Here is a 22,106-nt window from a genome sequence, read left to right on the forward strand (position 1 = left end):
CAGAAGTTCTTTCCTTCTACATTTCCTATAGATTCTAAGGTGATTGCAATGATCCTGGTATGCCCACAGCATTTTTTGTAGCCAGGCAAAGAATGTCCCTGTGGGACAAAAAAAAAAAAAAAAAAAACGCTAGTAGACCCTACAAACCAAGATAGAAGAAGATCAACTGCCAGAATAAATGTTGCAATAATTATGTGCATATTTCTTAGGTAGTGGGGATAACACAAAAGACAAAAATTTAAAAATTACATTTCTAACATAAAATTGCTACATTGCCAGGAAGGAAGGAGTTCGAATAACCCATACAAAAAAACAGAAAATGGAAATAAAATAGTCTCCTGCTCTAGAGGGTTTTATGAAAAACTAGGAGAGAGGCAAAATGAGGAAGAAAATAAAGAAGTCAGCAAGGAAATTTTAGAGGGGAAAATGATAAAATGCAATTCAGCATTTTTCAGTGTGCCTGCCTTCAAACCAAAAGTGGGATGATTCCTGGTCCCCAGGTGATTGAAACAAGTAGGGACTGGAAAAATCAGGGCAACCTGCTGTACAAATCTGTCCTGCACACCCACCAGGCCCCACCATGTGTGTGGCATCCTAAGAGTGATTTAGATCAGTGACCAAGTGTTTTTGAAAATTTGTTTTTTTCAAAGATAGTTTTATTTATTATTATTATTATTATTATTATTATTATTATTATTATTATCATTATTATTATTATTATTTTGGTTCTTTGGAATGAAACCATGTCCCTTTGTGCTACAGGAATACATTCCACTCCTGTGCTAAATTCTGATAACTAATTTTTGGATCGGCCAGCACACTCAAAAAAATATGTGAAATCATGACTGTATGTGTTATGGCAGACTCATTTTTAAACTAGAATTCCTTATGGAATTTATTCCTCAAATACTAAGAGTGTTACTAATGTGTTTATGTGACAGTCTTTTGAGTCCTGTCAATTCTGCCTGCTTTCAGATCACAGATTGCTGTGGATGACCATATCTAAATTCTTTATGCTTTCTCATATTTTTTAAGATGCAGGACCTGTATCTTCGTACACGGGTGAAAAGGGTAACCCGATATCCACTAAAACAGAGGAAGCAGGATTAGAAGATGTGCCACAGTCCCAGATGGGTATGAAAAAACAATCATGTTCATATTAGCTGTTATTCTAAATGCATATATCTGATCCTATTAGTTCAGAAAAAAAATAACTGATAAGAAATAAAGTATACCTTGCCCTGGATCTTGAGGTACAGGATACTTAGGTATAATAAAATGGATTAAACAATTCATAGGTCACTTGACATATGTGCTGCCATCTGACTACTTCAGCTTTGACACTGAAATTCTCCGTATTCGTCTTTCTTTCTCTGAATACAGATCTCTGTGGTCTCCAGCATTCTGCGTCTTCACATTTGTATATGTACCCTTGCCGAATTATTTATAATGATCACAAAGGTGTTCTTACCTTTTGAAACTTAACTGCAAGACTTATTTACTAAAGATATATTGTCAATATTCATTTAGAACATTTCAGTCTTGTGATCAACAAAAATCCCCAAACTTAAAACTCCAAAGCTAATGTAATCTTTATCAATGCTAATAAAAATAGTTATCATTGGACTGAGCTCTGTACTCACTTAGTAGGAATATGAGTGTGTTTTCTTTTTATGTTCAGATTTTATTGATTATGTATTTCATTTGCTTTTCAGTATCTAAAGACGTACATGCTTTATACAAGGTAAATCATCTTCTATGTTTGTGTTATATTATTAAATGCATGCTGTATGCACTGTAAAATATTTACGTATTATCTTGTCTCCAAGCACATGAAGCCTACCATTAAAAGCAAAGATACAGCTCTCAAAAAACAAAAATGGTGGAAGCAAAAAATAAAACGGAAATCAGGTAACTTTTGCAGTACAACTTCTATAAAACTACCTATGATTAAACCTTGGGAATGATAGCAAACTTTTCACTCCTGATATATCCATTTGTGCCATGTGTTGGGAGGATTTGCCCCATCAGGTCTGTGTTGGTGGTGCATCCACATTTCAAAATATTTCTGTAAATCTATGAGGAAAAGATGTTTTAAAATAACCTATATCCTAGGTGTTTCTACAATTAAACTTCCCAAATCGGAGTCATGACACTTGTCAGTTGGATTGTGAGGCTGATTTTTCTTCCCAACCCAATTTTAAAAGTAGGTCCAGGGGAGCAGGATTGAAATCCAGAATCCTGAGATGATGAGGACTTGTATTTTTCTTGAAGCCAAGATGTCAAGGCCGGTCTGTGAAATACAAGAAAATCTAATTTAAAAGACAATGTGCACTCTACCCTGACATCTAGTGTATCAACCAAATGCATCAAACTTGTTTTTATGCTAATTAGGTACTGACTTTGACAACTCTTGTGGTCAGTTTGAGGCAAGAAATAATAAAAGGAATGATCATATATACTTTAGTTTATCCCTTGCTTCTAAAGTGAACATTTGCTGGTGAACACTCTTTCCTGAAATTTTATCTCAGAGTAATCAATCCATAAATTCTTCCACATCCCAATGGAGTCTTTGCTCATTATTCTTTGACTTGTTGTTTGTCTGTTACCTCTGTATGGTAAAAACAGAACCCAGATCCTTTTGAAGACATTCCTTCATTCAGTCCTGCATCAACCCCATAGTGCACTTTTGCATTTTCTTTATTCATCTCCATTCATGATCATGCCCCTCAAGCTCATGTGCCCACAGATTTGAGATAGTTCCAGCTATATATGGATACATGGCCTAGATGAAAGTGTTAGCTCTGTGTATGTCCAACCATCTCAACATTTCGAGGCATCTTTCACAATGCAAATTCTTCCTAACTGTATGTTTAGCCCGTTTCTACCTGCATGATCTTCTGGCAGTTTTCACCAATCCCTGTATCATCAGACATATACCGTCCCCCTTAACCCTTGTCTCTATGTCATGCTATAGCCTTCCACATTTTCACCATTCTCTGCCTCTGGCTGATGGCCTCACTCCTCGAGTCTCCGTTCATCCCTACCTCGAGAAAAGACACCATCCACGCCAAGTGTTATTGCCTCAGGCACTTACCTGACACTCAATTATGGGGTGTTCAAACCTGTGTGTTTTAAGAACATCTCCTGTAGTCCAGGACCTAGTGAACTAGACAGAGAATGAATAACTTACAGGCCAACTGATTTTTACTCAGTACAATTGCGGGTCAAGATCTGAGATAGCTAACGCCAGAGAAGCAAAAACAGTTTATGTCAGGAATAATAGGCACCATGAGTAATGCTTCCAAAAACAGAGTGAATCCTAACAGAAGAAATGCAGGTAAAGGAAAGGAAAGGAATATGTGGTTCACTGTCAAAGGTATCACAGTGATCGTATATACACATACTTTTTTGTTGACACCAAAGTTACATGCAGTGGTTCATTAAAAATTACTATTAGGAAAAAGACATAGTAAACAGTGTGAAGTGTCTTCTTTCCATTGTAATTTTAGCATTTTTTTCTTCAAAATATCATTTTTCTTTGAGTGGTTGAATCTTTGAGATATCATGTGCATTGAATATGGTGAACTCTTGTTTTGTTGAAGCATTAGATTAGTAAAAATCCCTGCTAAATCACTCAATACACCCTGGGTGAAGAGGGACTCATCTGTAATTTCAGCTTAGTTAGAGACTGAGGCAGGCTGATGTCAGGTTCCCAGTGAGCCAGGGAATATTCAGACACTCTGTCTTCAAAAGTAAATAAATAAATAAAAATAAAGGCCTTTTATTTGAAGTAAGTACTTGCGTTCTTGCCAAGGATACACATGGCTCTGGGTACAGCCACCAAGCTGACACAAGAATCCAAAAATTTCCAACAGCATAAACATTCACCTAAAATTAAACTTACCTAAAAACGTATCATTATGAAAATCAAATTGTATGATTATTACAATTATGTTTTTAGTTGGCTAGATTTTCACTCAGTCTAACTCTTTTAAGTAGTTTAAGAAAGTACATCTATGCATTTATCCCCAGATTCACATTGCCATATGTCATCAGAGGAATTGAAGGAGGGGGTTGATGGCATGGATAAAAGCCATGGACAGGTAAGTAAATGTGTCAATTTAAATTCATGGTCTATTTCTCTTCTTTGATGGGAAGGAAGATTATGCCAAACAAAATGACATCACACAATACATACTTAGAAATCAAGGTCATAATTTAATATTTAAGTCTAAAAATGTAACACAACATGAACATGAAAATAGCTTTAGAAATCACATGATTTTAAACAGAAGCTTAAAAGTAACCTTCATCTTAGTAATGTGGGGAGATTTTTTTGAGTATTGTTTCAATTTTCTTCTGTGTGACCTCCTCACGTAATGAGGATTAAATCTAAGCCTCGGAAATATCCAGTTGAAAGTTGAAGAGTATATAATTGAAATGGCCAGTGAACACATTCATGTTAAAGATCATCATTCCCAAAGGCTCAAAATTTTAGTTTCCCATTACCAGTAATCCATGATGGTATTAAAGACTCCAGTCTCCCTACACACTCCAGTATGTAGGCTGAGGCAGGAAATAGACTTAAAGGAGAAACCAAACAGCCTATTATAGAATCAGGTCCTTTCAGGATGTATCCATCAATCCTGTTTGAGTACGAACAAAAACTTTTAGTTCCTTTACTTTTCATGCAAGAAATCAAGAAAATTACTAAACATTTTTATTCCACCTCTGAAGTGGACATTAATAAAAAGAACTTGGATGCAGTTACTGGGAAGTTGCAAAATTTTTGTGGTATCATAATGCCCTATATTTTAGGAGGAGAATTTGCAAGCATTTTAGTTCAGCTGTTATGTATGTGTGCTTTTAGTGTACAGATTTTTCTTTGGGATGTGTTTGGGTCAGGCCATCCTGTTCAGAATCAAATTCCCAAATGAACATATTTAACATAAAATATTTACTCACCAGTATCTCATCAAGGAGAAAGATGACCCTCTAGGAACAATCATAGCTTAAAGCAAAACATGCATATAAACAAACTGTATATTTAATGTGGTTTCTATAATACTTAATAATTAATCGAAGTTCAAAGGAAATAAGAATACTCGTAAGACTCGAAAAAAGTGATTAGTGACAATAAAATTATCATGATAAATTTTAAAAAGAACAGATAGTGAAAGTGGTTATAGTAAGCAGAGAGTGAAGAGGAAATCAGGATGAAATTCAATATTAATGACAATAGGAAAGAATATAAAATAAGAATAAAAATGTAATAAAGGAAATAAAATGAAAACTGAAAAAAAAATCTTAGAAAATCATATATATTGTGAAAAAAAAAGGCACAAACAAACTCATGAAAATCTTCACAATCCCCTTAAACTAATATAACTGAAATGGAGACACTTCTGTCCAGGATTTCTAATTTTGGAAAGCTAAAGCTTTTTATGGTTTGGAGGATGCAAATATTGTCCATCAGTTTCTTTATCTGCTCTAGCTCAAAAAGGCCTTCCCTGACATTGGTGTGATCAAGTGGATCTCCTCTGCTCCTTGCTCCCCAACTCCTCCCAGATAATGCTGAGGGAACTTTGAAAGTTACAAAGGAAATTACTCTCAGTATTTGATTTTGTACTCAGAGAGATGGGTCTATGGATGTAGAAATTGCCTGATAAACCCAGTAATCCATGAAGGCTGGGGACTAATCTGTAATGCAGACCCCAATTATGGAATTTCTTACACAGTGGTCTTTTTTTTTAAGAGAGAGAGAGAGAGAGAGAGAGAGAGAGAGAGAGAGAGACAAGAGAGAGAGGGAGAATTTTTTTAATATTTATTTGTTAGTTTTCGGTGGACACAACATCTTTGTTTGTATGTGGTGCTGAGGATCGAACAGGGGCCGCACGCATTCCAGGCGAGCGCGCACCGCTTGAGCCACATCCCCAGCCCAACTCAGTGGTCTTGTACTGTCCATGATTCCAAGTCACTGAGGCCTTTTCCTATAATCTCTTGGAGCATGGGAGACATGGTCTGGTTTCAGAATCTGTGACTTCTTCTGAGAACTCAGTGAAAATACCATTCTACCTGATCTTGCCCCAGCACTTATGGGATCTTCTGTCCCTTGAATTCTCAACTAGCAGTTGTTGCTCACGTTCATTACTCCCAAAGCACCAGTTTGAAAGAGACAGTACCGCTGTGAACCTCTACTCTACAGAACGTCCACAGCAGCAACACACCTCTTCCTGATGAGAGCTTTCAGCACATGCCTGTCACTCATTATCCTGAGCCCATATGATGAGTAACCAACTAAAGTTGTGGGAGGATACCTGGCGACTGAATCATGGAGGTGTAAGGGATGCAGTGTTTCGTGATGAGACACCACTGAGAGCCCATGTACTCAGGGCAATATTGTAATTCTTAAGAGGGTGCCTTTGACTGCCTGTGTAATGTTAATAGGGGTGTAGGTATTCTAAATTATTCTCAGTAGAGTGGGTTGACCATGCCTAGTATTCATTTCATGTTTATGGTACTGCAGGCTGCCCTTTGTCTATCAGATTTAGCCTTGGCCCTTGCTGTCACAGAGCTGCAAGCACCATATGATGCATGACAGTGCCATGAACTACTATTCTTAACATAGACTACAGGTGCCAGCTCTCTCAGCAGCTCTATGTCTGGGTTTCTCTCCTGCTCCCGCCTTGATTATGGTTATGGGTACCTCCAAACCACATTTTTATGCCAAATTCAGTCTTTGAAAAGTTAGGAAAAAACTGGGTAATATTTTTCGGATATCCCAGAAAGAAAGTCGCGATAAAGTAACAGGAGTGGAGAGGCTCCTAAACACACGCTCAGATTCTGCCTGGAAGGTTTGGATTACATCAAATATTCCTTGACATTGCGGGGAAAATGAAGTCTTTCCTTTGCTGAAAAGGTTCTATTTGGCCTTAGAATAATAAGTTTCCTACTTGTTTGCTTTAAAATATCATCCTTGTATAAACTTAAGGGATTTTGATGTTACAGGTTTTATATTTTAGAAATTTTTAGGGCAGTGTTTTTATATGCTATATGAGGACTCATTTTGACATGATGGTGTATCATGAAAAACTAGTTTGCTCAAATTCAGTGCCAAGTTTCTAGGTGTTTATTTATCCATTTTTTGTGTTAAGGTGCATCTGGGCTCATTTCATATCTTTCTAATTGTGATAGAAACCACTGTAAACATTGAAGTTCCAGTGTCTCATGTGTATACAGAATCATTGTAAATTGGGTATAAGAACAAGGATTGGGAACCCTGGGCACAGGATGTTCATATTCCTTATCTTCTGATGACTCTCCATACTGCTTTTCAGATGGGAAGTCCTGATTTTCAGTCCCACAGTGTACGGTTGTACATTTTTACCCACATCCTCTCCAGCACTTATTATTTAAAGTCTTGATGAATGCCTCTCTGGATGGCATGAGCTGAAATATCAATGGAGTTTGGGAGGGTATTTCCCTGAATGCTAGATGTATTTTATGTATTTATAATGAACTTGTGTTTGTGGTTTTGAGAACATCTATCTCTTGCTTTTCTCCATTTCCTAATTGGATGGGTGAGATTCTCCTCAGCTCACCAGTCAGCATATTCCTCTCTCATAGCAAGCTAGTTTTCCCTACTGCGGCTTTACACTATTTCTTCCACGAATGCATTTCCTCTTTGAGTATCTCATATTTCTGGTTTCATCTGGTCACAGGCTCTCCATTGTGTCACTCCTGTGATTTCCCACAGCCTGTCTTTTTCTTCAAGCAGCAATGCACCAGTTCAAATGACTCCCACCTCTGCAAACAGTCAGCTTTTCAGAGATGGGAGTCACCTTTCTCTTTTGAAATACCTCTTAGTTTCTTCTCCAATGAAAGTGTTGCATACTTTACCCAAGTGTGTGTGCTGTTATGTTCATGTTACATACAGACACATTTCCTCACTATATTTTACTTTTTTAAAATAAGTTTTGACTCGGTAAATATTTTGCTGAAGTGCATTAAGTTTTCGAAGTCTCTGATGAATAAATGAAGCAAGTACAACAGTTTATCATTCCTACACAAGGTGACAGAATTGAAACTCTCATCTTACCAAGTATCATTCTTTCAGAATAAAAAATTGGCCATTCAAATTTAAAATGCTATGGAACACCAAGTGCCATTCTTAAAAGTGTTTCAAAGCATTTTTAGAACTGCTGGGCAGTGCAAAGTTGACTGATTATATACTGATGCTAGTTGTTTGGGGTATATGCTTGTCAGTGTGTATATTCGGAGGGAACACAGTTCCTATGTCCCTCATCTTGGCTTTATCCAATCAGTAGCCAGAATGATATATGAGCTCAGTTAATCTGAACTGCCTAGGACAGTGAAACTTGTACAATATATTCTTGTTCAAAATGCACTCATCTAATTTCTAATTCTGATGATTTCACAAATATATATATATATATGGTGATAAGTAATATGTGATGATTAAAACTTCATGCAACTTATGATTGGTATTACTTTCCCCAGAGTGTCTGTAAGCAACCTACAGAAGCTTGTGCTTCCAGTATATCTGTTGGGTCCTATACACAAGCAAAGAATAGAACAAACGAACATGGAGAAGGTAAGAATGACAAAAAATGCAAAAGACATTGGTGAGCGTATTGCTTTAAAGCAAGAGCACTAAAATATTGTAATTGTTCCAAGAGTGTATGTATTATCTAGTAAGGAAAAAGAAATATAATGAGTCATATTGTATTAGGTTTCTGTCACAGGTTAAACTGGGGATATTGCTAAAATATCTGAATTATGAGTTGCATTTTGAGACATGCTTCAATCAAAGTAAAATAGAAATGAAAGAGAAGAAGAGGATATGAACACTGAGACAGGCATTAATTACAGGGAGTCAATGAAGGAAGAGGTAGCAGTTGTACTCAGTGGAAGGAAGGACCCTCAGTTACATAAGAGGGGGGGGAAAGAGCAGCATTTTCAAAATTTGGGAAGCATTTTTGAGTTTCCAGGTCCAAAGCTGAATGAAGTGTAAAGTAAAAATTTTCCAACATTCCTGACTTAGTCACAGTTGGAATGGAATAAAATTGAGGAGTGAAGAAGGAATTCCCACATTGTCAAGTTTGTTTATCACAAAAGATTCTTCATGTATAAAATCTAATGACACCAAATGTGTTGCTACTCTGTACAAAAAAATGTATAGGGTAGAAACACCAATTAGGAAAGTGGAAAGAAATAGAAATGGTTACAGAGTGGTCCCCAAATTCACAGATATCTAAAACTAAATTTGGAAAGATAATAGCTTGACTGAACTTTCATTTGAGGGTAACATCCTAGGGAGAAACCCAGAGCTACATTCTAGTTAAGGTAGAGGCAATGGATTCCAACAAAATTTATACTAGATCTCTCAAACTATAATGAATCATCTGTTGAGGCCATGATCAGAAGCTCATTGTGACTCAGAAGTTCTTTCCTTCTACATTTCCTATAGATTCTAAGGTGATTGCAATGATCCTGGTATGCCCACAGCATTTTTTGTAGCCAGGCAAAGAATGTCCCTGTGGGACAAAAAAAAAAAAAAAAAAAAAAAAAAACGCTAGTAGACCCTACAAACCAAGATAGAAGAAGATCAACTGCCAGAATAAATGTTGCAATAATTATGTGCATATTTCTTAGGTAGTGGGGATAACACAAAAGACAAAAATTTAAAAATTACATTTCTAACATAAAATTGCTACATTGCCAGGAAGGAAGGAGTTCGAATAACCCATACAAAAAAACAGAAAATGGAAATAAAATAGTCTCCTGCTCTAGAGGGTTTTATGAAAAACTAGGAGAGAGGCAAAATGAGGAAGAAAATAAAGAAGTCAGCAAGGAAATTTTAGAGGGGAAAATGATAAAATGCAATTCAGCATTTTTCAGTGTGCCTGCCTTCAAACCAAAAGTGGGATGATTCCTGGTCCCCAGGTGATTGAAACAAGTAGGGACTGGAAAAATCAGGGCAACCTGCTGTACAAATCTGTCCTGCACACCCACCAGGCCCCACCATGTGTGTGGCATCCTAAGAGTGATTTAGATCAGTGACCAAGTGTTTTTGAAAATTTGTTTTTTTCAAAGATAGTTTTATTTATTATTATTATTATTATTATTATTATTATTATTATTATTATCATTATTATTATTATTATTATTTTGGTTCTTTGGAATGAAACCATGTCCCTTTGTGCTACAGGAATACATTCCACTCCTGTGCTAAATTCTGATAACTAATTTTTGGATCGGCCAGCACACTCAAAAAAATATGTGAAATCATGACTGTATGTGTTATGGCAGACTCATTTTTAAACTAGAATTCCTTATGGAATTTATTCCTCAAATACTAAGAGTGTTACTAATGTGTTTATGTGACAGTCTTTTGAGTCCTGTCAATTCTGCCTGCTTTCAGATCACAGATTGCTGTGGATGACCATATCTAAATTCTTTATGCTTTCTCATATTTTTTAAGATGCAGGACCTGTATCTTCGTACACGGGTGAAAAGGGTAACCCGATATCCACTAAAACAGAGGAAGCAGGATTAGAAGATGTGCCACAGTCCCAGATGGGTATGAAAAAACAATCATGTTCATATTAGCTGTTATTCTAAATGCATATATCTGATCCTATTAGTTCAGAAAAAAAATAACTGATAAGAAATAAAGTATACCTTGCCCTGGATCTTGAGGTACAGGATACTTAGGTATAATAAAATGGATTAAACAATTCATAGGTCACTTGACATATGTGCTGCCATCTGACTACTTCAGCTTTGACACTGAAATTCTCCGTATTCGTCTTTCTTTCTCTGAATACAGATCTCTGTGGTCTCCAGCATTCTGCGTCTTCACATTTGTATATGTACCCTTGCCGAATTATTTATAATGATCACAAAGGTGTTCTTACCTTTTGAAACTTAACTGCAAGACTTATTTACTAAAGATATATTGTCAATATTCATTTAGAACATTTCAGTCTTGTGATCAACAAAAATCCCCAAACTTAAAACTCCAAAGCTAATGTAATCTTTATCAATGCTAATAAAAATAGTTATCATTGGACTGAGCTCTGTACTCACTTAGTAGGAATATGAGTGTGTTTTCTTTTTATGTTCAGATTTTATTGATTATGTATTTCATTTGCTTTTCAGTATCTAAAGACGTACATGCTTTATACAAGGTAAATCATCTTCTATGTTTGTGTTATATTATTAAATGCATGCTGTATGCACTGTAAAATATTTACGTATTATCTTGTCTCCAAGCACATGAAGCCTACCATTAAAAGCAAAGATACAGCTCTCAAAAAACAAAAATGGTGGAAGCAAAAAATAAAACGGAAATCAGGTAACTTTTGCAGTACAACTTCTATAAAACTACCTATGATTAAACCTTGGGAATGATAGCAAACTTTTCACTCCTGATATATCCATTTGTGCCATGTGTTGGGAGGATTTGCCCCATCAGGTCTGTGTTGGTGGTGCATCCACATTTCAAAATATTTCTGTAAATCTATGAGGAAAAGATGTTTTAAAATAACCTATATCCTAGGTGTTTCTACAATTAAACTTCCCAAATCGGAGTCATGACACTTGTCAGTTGGATTGTGAGGCTGATTTTTCTTCCCAACCCAATTTTAAAAGTAGGTCCAGGGGAGCAGGATTGAAATCCAGAATCCTGAGATGATGAGGACTTGTATTTTTCTTGAAGCCAAGATGTCAAGGCCGGTCTGTGAAATACAAGAAAATCTAATTTAAAAGACAATGTGCACTCTACCCTGACATCTAGTGTATCAACCAAATGCATCAAACTTGTTTTTATGCTAATTAGGTACTGACTTTGACAACTCTTGTGGTCAGTTTGAGGCAAGAAATAATAAAAGGAATGATCATATATACTTTAGTTTATCCCTTGCTTCTAAAGTGAACATTTGCTGGTGAACACTCTTTCCTGAAATTTTATCTCAGAGTAATCAATCCATAAATTCTTCCACATCCCAATGGAGTCTTTGCTCATTATTCTTTGACTTGTTGTTTGTCTGTTACCTCTGTATGGTAAAAACAGAACCCAGATCCTTTTGAAGACATTCCTTCATTCAGTCCTGCATCAACCCCATAGTGCACTTTTGCATTTTCTTTATTCATCTCCATTCATGTTCATGCCCCTCAAGCTCATGTGCCCACAGATTTGAGATAGTTCCAGCTATATATGGATACATGGCCTAGATGAAAGTGTTAGCTCTGTGTATGTCCAACCATCTCAACATTTCGAGGCATCTTTCACAATGCAAATTCTTCCTAACTGTATGTTTAGCCCGTTTCTACCTGCATGATCTTCTGGCAGTTTTCACCAATCCCTGTATCATCAGACATATACCGTCCCCCTTAACCCTTGTCTCTATGTCATGCTATAGCCTTCCACATTTTCACCATTCTCTGCCTCTGGCTGATGGCCTCACTCCTCGAGTCTCCGTTCATCCCTACCTCGAGAAAAGACACCATCCACGCCAAGTGTTATTGCCTCAGGCACTTACCTGACACTCAATTATGGGGTGTTCAAACCTGTGTGTTTTAAGAACATCTCCTGTAGTCCAGGACCTAGTGAACTAGACAGAGAATGAATAACTTACAGGCCAACTGATTTTTACTCAGTACAATTGCGGGTCAAGATCTGAGATAGCTAACGCCAGAGAAGCAAAAACAGTTTATGTCAGGAATAATAGGCACCATGAGTAATGCTTCCAAAAACAGAGTGAATCCTAACAGAAGAAATGCAGGTAAAGGAAAGGAAAGGAATATGTGGTTCACTGTCAAAGGTATCACAGTGATCGTATATACACATACTTTTTTGTTGACACCAAAGTTACATGCAGTGGTTCATTAAAAATTACTATTAGGAAAAAGACATAGTAAACAGTGTGAAGTGTCTTCTTTCCATTGTAATTTTAGCATTTTTTTCTTCAAAATATCATTTTTCTTTGAGTGGTTGAATCTTTGAGATATCATGTGCATTGAATATGGTGAACTCTTGTTTTGTTGAAGCATTAGATTAGTAAAAATCCCTGCTAAATCACTCAATACACCCTGGGTGAAGAGGGACTCATCTGTAATTTCAGCTTAGTTAGAGACTGAGGCAGGCTGATGTCAGGTTCCCAGTGAGCCAGGGAATATTCAGACACTCTGTCTTCAAAAGTAAATAAATAAATAAAAATAAAGGCCTTTTATTTGAAGTAAGTACTTGCGTTCTTGCCAAGGATACACATGGCTCTGGGTACAGCCACCAAGCTGACACAAGAATCCAAAAATTTCCAACAGCATAAACATTCACCTAAAATTAAACTTACCTAAAAACGTATCATTATGAAAATCAAATTGTATGATTATTACAATTATGTTTTTAGTTGGCTAGATTTTCACTCAGTCTAACTCTTTTAAGTAGTTTAAGAAAGTACATCTATGCATTTATCCCCAGATTCACATTGCCATATGTCATCAGAGGAATTGAAGGAGGGGGTTGATGGCATGGATAAAAGCCATGGACAGGTAAGTAAATGTGTCAATTTAAATTCATGGTCTATTTCTCTTCTTTGATGGGAAGGAAGATTATGCCAAACAAAATGACATCACACAATACATACTTAGAAATCAAGGTCATAATTTAATATTTAAGTCTAAAAATGTAACACAACATGAACATGAAAATAGCTTTAGAAATCACATGATTTTAAACAGAAGCTTAAAAGTAACCTTCATCTTAGTAATGTGGGGAGATTTTTTTGAGTATTGTTTCAATTTTCTTCTGTGTGACCTCCTCACGTAATGAGGATTAAATCTAAGCCTCGGAAATATCCAGTTGAAAGTTGAAGAGTATATAATTGAAATGGCCAGTGAACACATTCATGTTAAAGATCATCATTCCCAAAGGCTCAAAATTTTAGTTTCCCATTACCAGTAATCCATGATGGTATTAAAGACTCCAGTCTCCCTACACACTCCAGTATGTAGGCTGAGGCAGGAAATAGACTTAAAGGAGAAACCAAACAGCCTATTATAGAATCAGGTCCTTTCAGGATGTATCCATCAATCCTGTTTGAGTACGAACAAAAACTTTTAGTTCCTTTACTTTTCATGCAAGAAATCAAGAAAATTACTAAACATTTTTATTCCACCTCTGAAGTGGACATTAATAAAAAGAACTTGGATGCAGTTACTGGGAAGTTGCAAAATTTTTGTGGTATCATAATGCCCTATATTTTAGGAGGAGAATTTGCAAGCATTTTAGTTCAGCTGTTATGTATGTGTGCTTTTAGTGTACAGATTTTTCTTTGGGATGTGTTTGGGTCAGGCCATCCTGTTCAGAATCAAATTCCCAAATGAACATATTTAACATAAAATATTTACTCACCAGTATCTCATCAAGGAGAAAGATGACCCTCTAGGAACAATCATAGCTTAAAGCAAAACATGCATATAAACAAACTGTATATTTAATGTGGTTTCTATAATACTTAATAATTAATCGAAGTTCAAAGGAAATAAGAATACTCGTAAGACTCGAAAAAAGTGATTAGTGACAATAAAATTATCATGATAAATTTTAAAAAGAACAGATAGTGAAAGTGGTTATAGTAAGCAGAGAGTGAAGAGGAAATCAGGATGAAATTCAATATTAATGACAATAGGAAAGAATATAAAATAAGAATAAAAATGTAATAAAGGAAATAAAATGAAAACTGAAAAAAAAATCTTAGAAAATCATATATATTGTGAAAAAAAAAGGCACAAACAAACTCATGAAAATCTTCACAATCCCCTTAAACTAATATAACTGAAATGGAGACACTTCTGTCCAGGATTTCTAATTTTGGAAAGCTAAAGCTTTTTATGGTTTGGAGGATGCAAATATTGTCCATCAGTTTCTTTATCTGCTCTAGCTCAAAAAGGCCTTCCCTGACATTGGTGTGATCAAGTGGATCTCCTCTGCTCCTTGCTCCCCAACTCCTCCCAGATAATGCTGAGGGAACTTTGAAAGTTACAAAGGAAATTACTCTCAGTATTTGATTTTGTACTCAGAGAGATGGGTCTATGGATGTAGAAATTGCCTGATAAACCCAGTAATCCATGAAGGCTGGGGACTAATCTGTAATGCAGACCCCAATTATGGAATTTCTTACACAGTGGTCTTTTTTTTTAAGAGAGAGAGAGAGAGAGAGAGAGAGAGAGAGAGAGACAAGAGAGAGAGGGAGAATTTTTTTAATATTTATTTGTTAGTTTTCGGTGGACACAACATCTTTGTTTGTATGTGGTGCTGAGGATCGAACAGGGGCCGCACGCATTCCAGGCGAGCGCGCACCGCTTGAGCCACATCCCCAGCCCAACTCAGTGGTCTTGTACTGTCCATGATTCCAAGTCACTGAGGCCTTTTCCTATAATCTCTTGGAGCATGGGAGACATGGTCTGGTTTCAGAATCTGTGACTTCTTCTGAGAACTCAGTGAAAATACCATTCTACCTGATCTTGCCCCAGCACTTATGGGATCTTCTGTCCCTTGAATTCTCAACTAGCAGTTGTTGCTCACGTTCATTACTCCCAAAGCACCAGTTTGAAAGAGACAGTACCGCTGTGAACCTCTACTCTACAGAACGTCCACAGCAGCAACACACCTCTTCCTGATGAGAGCTTTCAGCACATGCCTGTCACTCATTATCCTGAGCCCATATGATGAGTAACCAACTAAAGTTGTGGGAGGATACCTGGCGACTGAATCATGGAGGTGTAAGGGATGCAGTGTTTCGTGATGAGACACCACTGAGAGCCCATGTACTCAGGGCAATATTGTAATTCTTAAGAGGGTGCCTTTGACTGCCTGTGTAATGTTAATAGGGGTGTAGGTATTCTAAATTATTCTCAGTAGAGTGGGTTGACCATGCCTAGTATTCATTTCATGTTTATGGTACTGCAGGCTGCCCTTTGTCTATCAGATTTAGCCTTGGCCCTTGCTGTCACAGAGCTGCAAGCACCATATGATGCATGACAGTGCCATGAACTACTATTCTTAACATAGACTACAGGTGCCAGCTCTCTCAGCAGCTCTATGTCTGGGTTTCTCTCCTGCTCCCGCCTTGATTATGGTTATGGGTACCTCCAAACCACATTTTTATGCCAAATTCAGTCTTTGAAAAGTTAGGAAAAAACTGGGTAATATTTTTCGGATATCCCAGAAAGAAAGTCGCGATAAAGTAACAGGAGTGGAGAGGCTCCTAAACACACGCTCAGATTCTGCCTGGAAGGTTTGGATTACATCAAATATTCCTTGACATTGCGGGGAAAATGAAGTCTTTCCTTTGCTGAAAAGGTTCTATTTGGCCTTAGAATAATAAGTTTCCTACTTGTTTGCTTTAAAATATCATCCTTGTATAAACTTAAGGGATTTTGATGTTACAGGTTTTATATTTTAGAAATTTTTAGGGCAGTGTTTTTATATGCTATATGAGGACTCATTTTGACATGATGGTGTATCATGAAAAACTAGTTTGCTCAAATTCAGTGCCAAGTTTCTAGGTGTTTATTTATCCATTTTTTGTGTTAAGGTGCATCTGGGCTCATTTCATATCTTTCTAATTGTGATAGAAACCACTGTAAACATTGAAGTTCCAGTGTCTCATGTGTATACAGAATCATTGTAAATTGGGTATAAGAACAAGGATTGGGAACCCTGGGCACAGGATGTTCATATTCCTTATCTTCTGATGACTCTCCATACTGCTTTTCAGATGGGAAGTCCTGATTTTCAGTCCCACAGTGTACGGTTGTACATTTTTACCCACATCCTCTCCAGCACTTATTATTTAAAGTCTTGATGAATGCCTCTCTGGATGGCATGAGCTGAAATATCAATGGAGTTTGGGAGGGTATTTCCCTGAATGCTAGATGTATTTTATGTATTTATAATGAACTTGTGTTTGTGGTTTTGAGAACATCTATCTCTTGCTTTTCTCCATTTCCTAATTGGATGGGTGAGATTCTCCTCAGCTCACCAGTCAGCATATTCCTCTCTCATAGCAAGCTAGTTTTCCCTACTGCGGCTTTACACTATTTCTTCCACGAATGCATTTCCTCTTTGAGTATCTCATATTTCTGGTTTCATCTGGTCACAGGCTCTCCATTGTGTCACTCCTGTGATTTCCCACAGCCTGTCTTTTTCTTCAAGCAGCAATGCACCAGTTCAAATGACTCCCACCTCTGCAAACAGTCAGCTTTTCAGAGATGGGAGTCACCTTTCTCTTTTGAAATACCTCTTAGTTTCTTCTCCAATGAAAGTGTTGCATACTTTACCCAAGTGTGTGTGCTGTTATGTTCATGTTACATACAGACACATTTCCTCACTATATTTTACTTTTTTAAAATAAGTTTTGACTCGGTAAATATTTTGCTGAAGTGCATTAAGTTTTCGAAGTCTCTGATGAATAAATGAAGCAAGTACAACAGTTTATCATTCCTACACAAGGTGACAGAATTGAAACTCTCATCTTACCAAGTATCATTCTTTCAGAATAAAAAATTGGCCATTCAAATTTAAAATGCTATGGAACACCAAGTGCCATTCTTAAAAGTGTTTCAAAGCATTTTTAGAACTGCTGGGCAGTGCAAAGTTGACTGATTATATACTGATGCTAGTTGTTTGGGGTATATGCTTGTCAGTGTGTATATTCGGAGGGAACACAGTTCCTATGTCCCTCATCTTGGCTTTATCCAATCAGTAGCCAGAATGATATATGAGCTCAGTTAATCTTAACTGCCTAGGACAGTGAAACTTGTACAATATATTCTTGTTCAAAATGCACTCATCTAATTTCTAATTCTGATGATTTCACAAATATATATATATATATATGGTGATAAGTAATATGTGATGATTAAAACTTCATGCAACTTATTATTGGTATTACTTTCCCCAGAGTGTCTGTAAGCAACCTACAGAAGCTTGTGCTTCCAGTATATCTGTTGGGTCCTATACACAAGCAAAGAATAGAACAAACGAACATGGAGAAGGTAAGAATGACAAAAAATGCAAAAGACATTGGTGAGCGTATTGCTTTAAAGCAAGAGCACTAAAATATTGTAATTGTTCCAAGAGTGTATGTATTATCTAGTAAGGAAAAAGAAATATAATGAGTCATATTGTATTAGGTTTCTTTCACAGGTTAAACTGGGGATATTGCTAAAAAAATCTGAATTATGAGTTGCATTTTGAGACATGCTTCAATCAAAGTAAAATAGAAATGAAAGAGAAGAAGAGGATATGAACACTGAGACAGGCATTAATTACAGGGAGTCAATGAAGGAAGAGGTAGCAGTTGTACTCAGTGGAAGGAAGGACCCTCAGTTACATAAGAGGGGGGGAAAGAGCAGCATTTTCAAAATTTGGGAAGCATTTTTGAGTTTCCAGGTCCAAAGCTGAATGAAGTGTAAAGTAAAAATTTTCCAACATTCCTGACTTAGTCACAGTTGGAATGGAATAAAATTGAGGAGTGAAGAAGGAATTCCCACATTGTCAAGTTTGTTTATCACAAAAGATTCTTCATGTATAAAATCTAATGACACCAAATGTGTTGCTACTCTGTACAAAAAAATGTATAGGGTAGAAACACCAATTAGGAAAGTGGAAAGAAATAGAAATGGTTACAGAGTGGTCCCCAAATTCACAGATATCTAAAACTAAATTTGGAAAGATAATAGCTTGACTGAACTTTCATTTGAGGGTAACATCCTAGGGAGAAACCCAGAGCTACATTCTAGTTAAGGTAGAGGCAATGGATTCCAACAAAATTTATACTAGATCTCTCAAACTATAATGAATCATCTGTTGAGGCCATGATCAGAAGCTCATTGTGACTCAGAAGTTCTTTCCTTCTACATTTCCTATAGATTCTAAGGTGATTGCAATGATCCTGGTATGCCCACAGCATTTTTTGTAGCCAGGCAAAGAATGTCCCTGTGGGACAAAAAAAAAAAAAAAAAAAAACGCTAGTAGACCCTACAAACCAAGATAGAAGAAGATCAACTGCCAGAATAAATGTTGCAATAATTATGTGCATATTTCTTAGGTAGTGGGGATAACACAAAAGACAAAAATTTAAAAATTACATTTCTAACATAAAATTGCTACATTGCCAGGAAGGAAGGAGTTCGAATAACCCATACAAAAAAACAGAAAATGGAAATAAAATAGTCTCCTGCTCTAGAGGGTTTTATGAAAAACTAGGAGAGAGGCAAAATGAGGAAGAAAATAAAGAAGTCAGCAAGGAAATTTTAGAGGGGAAAATGATAAAATGCAATTCAGCATTTTTCAGTGTGCCTGCCTTCAAACCAAAAGTGGGATGATTCCTGGTCCCCAGGTGATTGAAACAAGTAGGGACTGGAAAAATCAGGGCAACCTGCTGTACAAATCTGTCCTGCACACCCACCAGGCCCCACCATGTGTGTGGCATCCTAAGAGTGATTTAGATCAGTGACCAAGTGTTTTTGAAAATTTGTTTTTTTCAAAGATAGTTTTATTTATTATTATTATTATTATTATTATTATTATTATTATTATTATTATCATTATTATTATTATTATTTTGGTTCTTTGGAATGAAACCATGTCCCTTTGTGCTACAGGAATACATTCCACTCCTGTGCTAAATTCTGATAACTAATTTTTGGATCGGCCAGCACACTCAAAAAAATATGTGAAATCATGACTGTATGTGTTATGGCAGACTCATTTTTAAACTAGAATTCCTTATGGAATTTATTCCTCAAATACTAAGAGTGTTACTAATGTGTTTATGTGACAGTCTTTTGAGTCCTGTCAATTCTGCCTGCTTTCAGATCACAGATTGCTGTGGATGACCATATCTAAATTCTTTATGCTTTCTCATATTTTTTAAGATGCAGGACCTGTATCTTCGTACACGGGTGAAAAGGGTAACCCGATATCCACTAAAAGAGAGGAAGCAGGATTAGAAGATGTGCCACAGTCCCAGATGGGTATGAAAAAACAATCATGTTCATATTAGCTGTTATTCTAAATGCATATATCTGATCCTATTAGTTCAGAAAAAAAATAACTGATAAGAAATAAAGTATACCTTGCCCTGGATCTTGAGGTACAGGATACTTAGGTATAATAAAATGGATTAAACAATTCATAGGTCACTTGACATATGTGCTGCCATCTGACTACTTCAGCTTTGACACTGAAATTCTCCGTATTCGTCTTTCTTTCTCTGAATACAGATCTCTGTGGTCTCCAGCATTCTGCGTCTTCACATTTGTATATGTACCCTTGCCGAATTATTTATAATGATCACAAAGGTGTTCTTACCTTTTGAAACTTAACTGCAAGACTTATTTACTAAAGATATATTGTCAATATTCATTTAGAACATTTCAGTCTTGTGATCAACAAAAATCCCCAAACTTAAAACTCCAAAGCTAATGTAATCTTTATCAATGCTAATAAAAATAGTTATCATTGGACTGAGCTCTGTACTCACTTAGTAGGAATATGAGTGTGTTTTCTTTTTATGTTCAGATTTTATTGATTATGTATTTCATTTGCTTTTCAGTATCTAAAGACGTACATGCTTTATACAAGGTAAATCATCTTCTATGTTTGTGTTATATTATTAAATGCATGCTGTATGCACTGTAAAATATTTACGTATTATCTTGTCTCCAAGCACATGAAGCCTACCATTAAAAGCAAAGATACAGCTCTCAAAAAACAAAAATGGTGGAAGCAAAAAATAAAACGGAAATCAGGTAACTTTTGCAGTACAACTTCTATAAAACTACCTATGATTAAACCTTGGGAATGATAGCAAACTTTTCACTCCTGATATATCCATTTGTGCCATGTGTTGGGAGGATTTGCCCCATCAGGTCTGTGTTGGTGGTGCATCCACATTTCAAAATATTTCTGTAAATCTATGAGGAAAAGATGTTTTAAAATAACCTATATCCTAGGTGTTTCTACAATTAAACTTCCCAAATCGGAGTCATGACACTTGTCAGTTGGATTGTGAGGCTGATTTTTCTTCCCAACCCAATTTTAAAAGTAGGTCCAGGGGAGCAGGATTGAAATCCAGAATCCTGAGATGATGAGGACTTGTATTTTTCTTGAAGCCAAGATGTCAAGGCCGGTCTGTGAAATACAAGAAAATCTAATTTAAAAGACAATGTGCACTCTACCCTGACATCTAGTGTATCAACCAAATGCATCAAACTTGTTTTTATGCTAATTAGGTACTGACTTTGACAACTCTTGTGGTCAGTTTGAGGCAAGAAATAATAAAAGGAATGATCATATATACTTTAGTTTATCCCTTGCTTCTAAAGTGAACATTTGCTGGTGAACACTCTTTCCTGAAATTTTATCTCAGAGTAATCAATCCATAAATTCTTCCACATCCCAATGGAGTCTTTGCTCATTATTCTTTGACTTGTTGTTTGTCTGTTACCTCTGTATGGTAAAAACAGAACCCAGATCCTTTTGAAGACATTCCTTCATTCAGTCCTGCATCAACCCCATAGTGCACTTTTGCATTTTCTTTATTCATCTCCATTCATGATCATGCCCCTCAAGCTCATGTGCCCACAGATTTGAGATAGTTCCAGCTATATATGGATACATGGCCTAGATGAAAGTGTTAGCTCTGTGTATGTCCAACCATCTCAACATTTCGAGGCATCTTTCACAATGCAAATTCTTCCTAACTGTATGTTTAGCCCGTTTCTACCTGCATGATCTTCTGGCAGTTTTCACCAATCCCTGTATCATCAGACATATACCGTCCCCCTTAACCCTTGTCTCTATGTCATGCTATAGCCTTCCACATTTTCACCATTCTCTGCCTCTGGCTGATGGCCTCACTCCTCGAGTCTCCGTTCATCCCTACCTCGAGAAAAGACACCATCCACGCCAAGTGTTATTGCCTCAGGCACTTACCTGACACTCAATTATGGGGTGTTCAAACCTGTGTGTTTTAAGAACATCTCCTGTAGTCCAGGACCTAGTGAAC

At 36.6% G+C, this 22,106-nt stretch overlaps 1 protein-coding gene across 1 annotated transcript in view; it reads left to right on the forward strand.

Moving 5' to 3' along the window:
* Window positions 1-22,106, forward strand: part of LOC114083935 (uncharacterized) — a 138,986-nt gene that overhangs the window by 62,099 nt on the left and 54,781 nt on the right. Inside the window, exons 27-40 of the mRNA XM_071607127.1 lie at window positions 1,036-1,134; window positions 1,716-1,744; window positions 1,830-1,911; window positions 4,036-4,106; window positions 8,524-8,617; window positions 10,508-10,606; window positions 11,188-11,216; window positions 11,302-11,383; window positions 13,508-13,578; window positions 17,994-18,087; window positions 19,972-20,070; window positions 20,320-20,397; window positions 20,652-20,680; window positions 20,766-20,847. Coding sequence (XP_071463228.1) covers window positions 1,036-1,134; window positions 1,716-1,744; window positions 1,830-1,911; window positions 4,036-4,106; window positions 8,524-8,617; window positions 10,508-10,606; window positions 11,188-11,216; window positions 11,302-11,383; window positions 13,508-13,578; window positions 17,994-18,087; window positions 19,972-20,070; window positions 20,320-20,397; window positions 20,652-20,680; window positions 20,766-20,847 — 1,038 coding nt within the window. The remainder of the gene's footprint in view (window positions 1-1,035; window positions 1,135-1,715; window positions 1,745-1,829; window positions 1,912-4,035; window positions 4,107-8,523; window positions 8,618-10,507; window positions 10,607-11,187; window positions 11,217-11,301; window positions 11,384-13,507; window positions 13,579-17,993; window positions 18,088-19,971; window positions 20,071-20,319; window positions 20,398-20,651; window positions 20,681-20,765; window positions 20,848-22,106) is intronic.

The sequence above is a fragment of the Marmota flaviventris genome (genome assembly GCF_047511675.1).
Source record: "Marmota flaviventris isolate mMarFla1 chromosome 5 unlocalized genomic scaffold, mMarFla1.hap1 SUPER_5_unloc_1, whole genome shotgun sequence".
NCBI classification, from domain to species: Eukaryota; Metazoa; Chordata; class Mammalia; order Rodentia; family Sciuridae; genus Marmota; species Marmota flaviventris.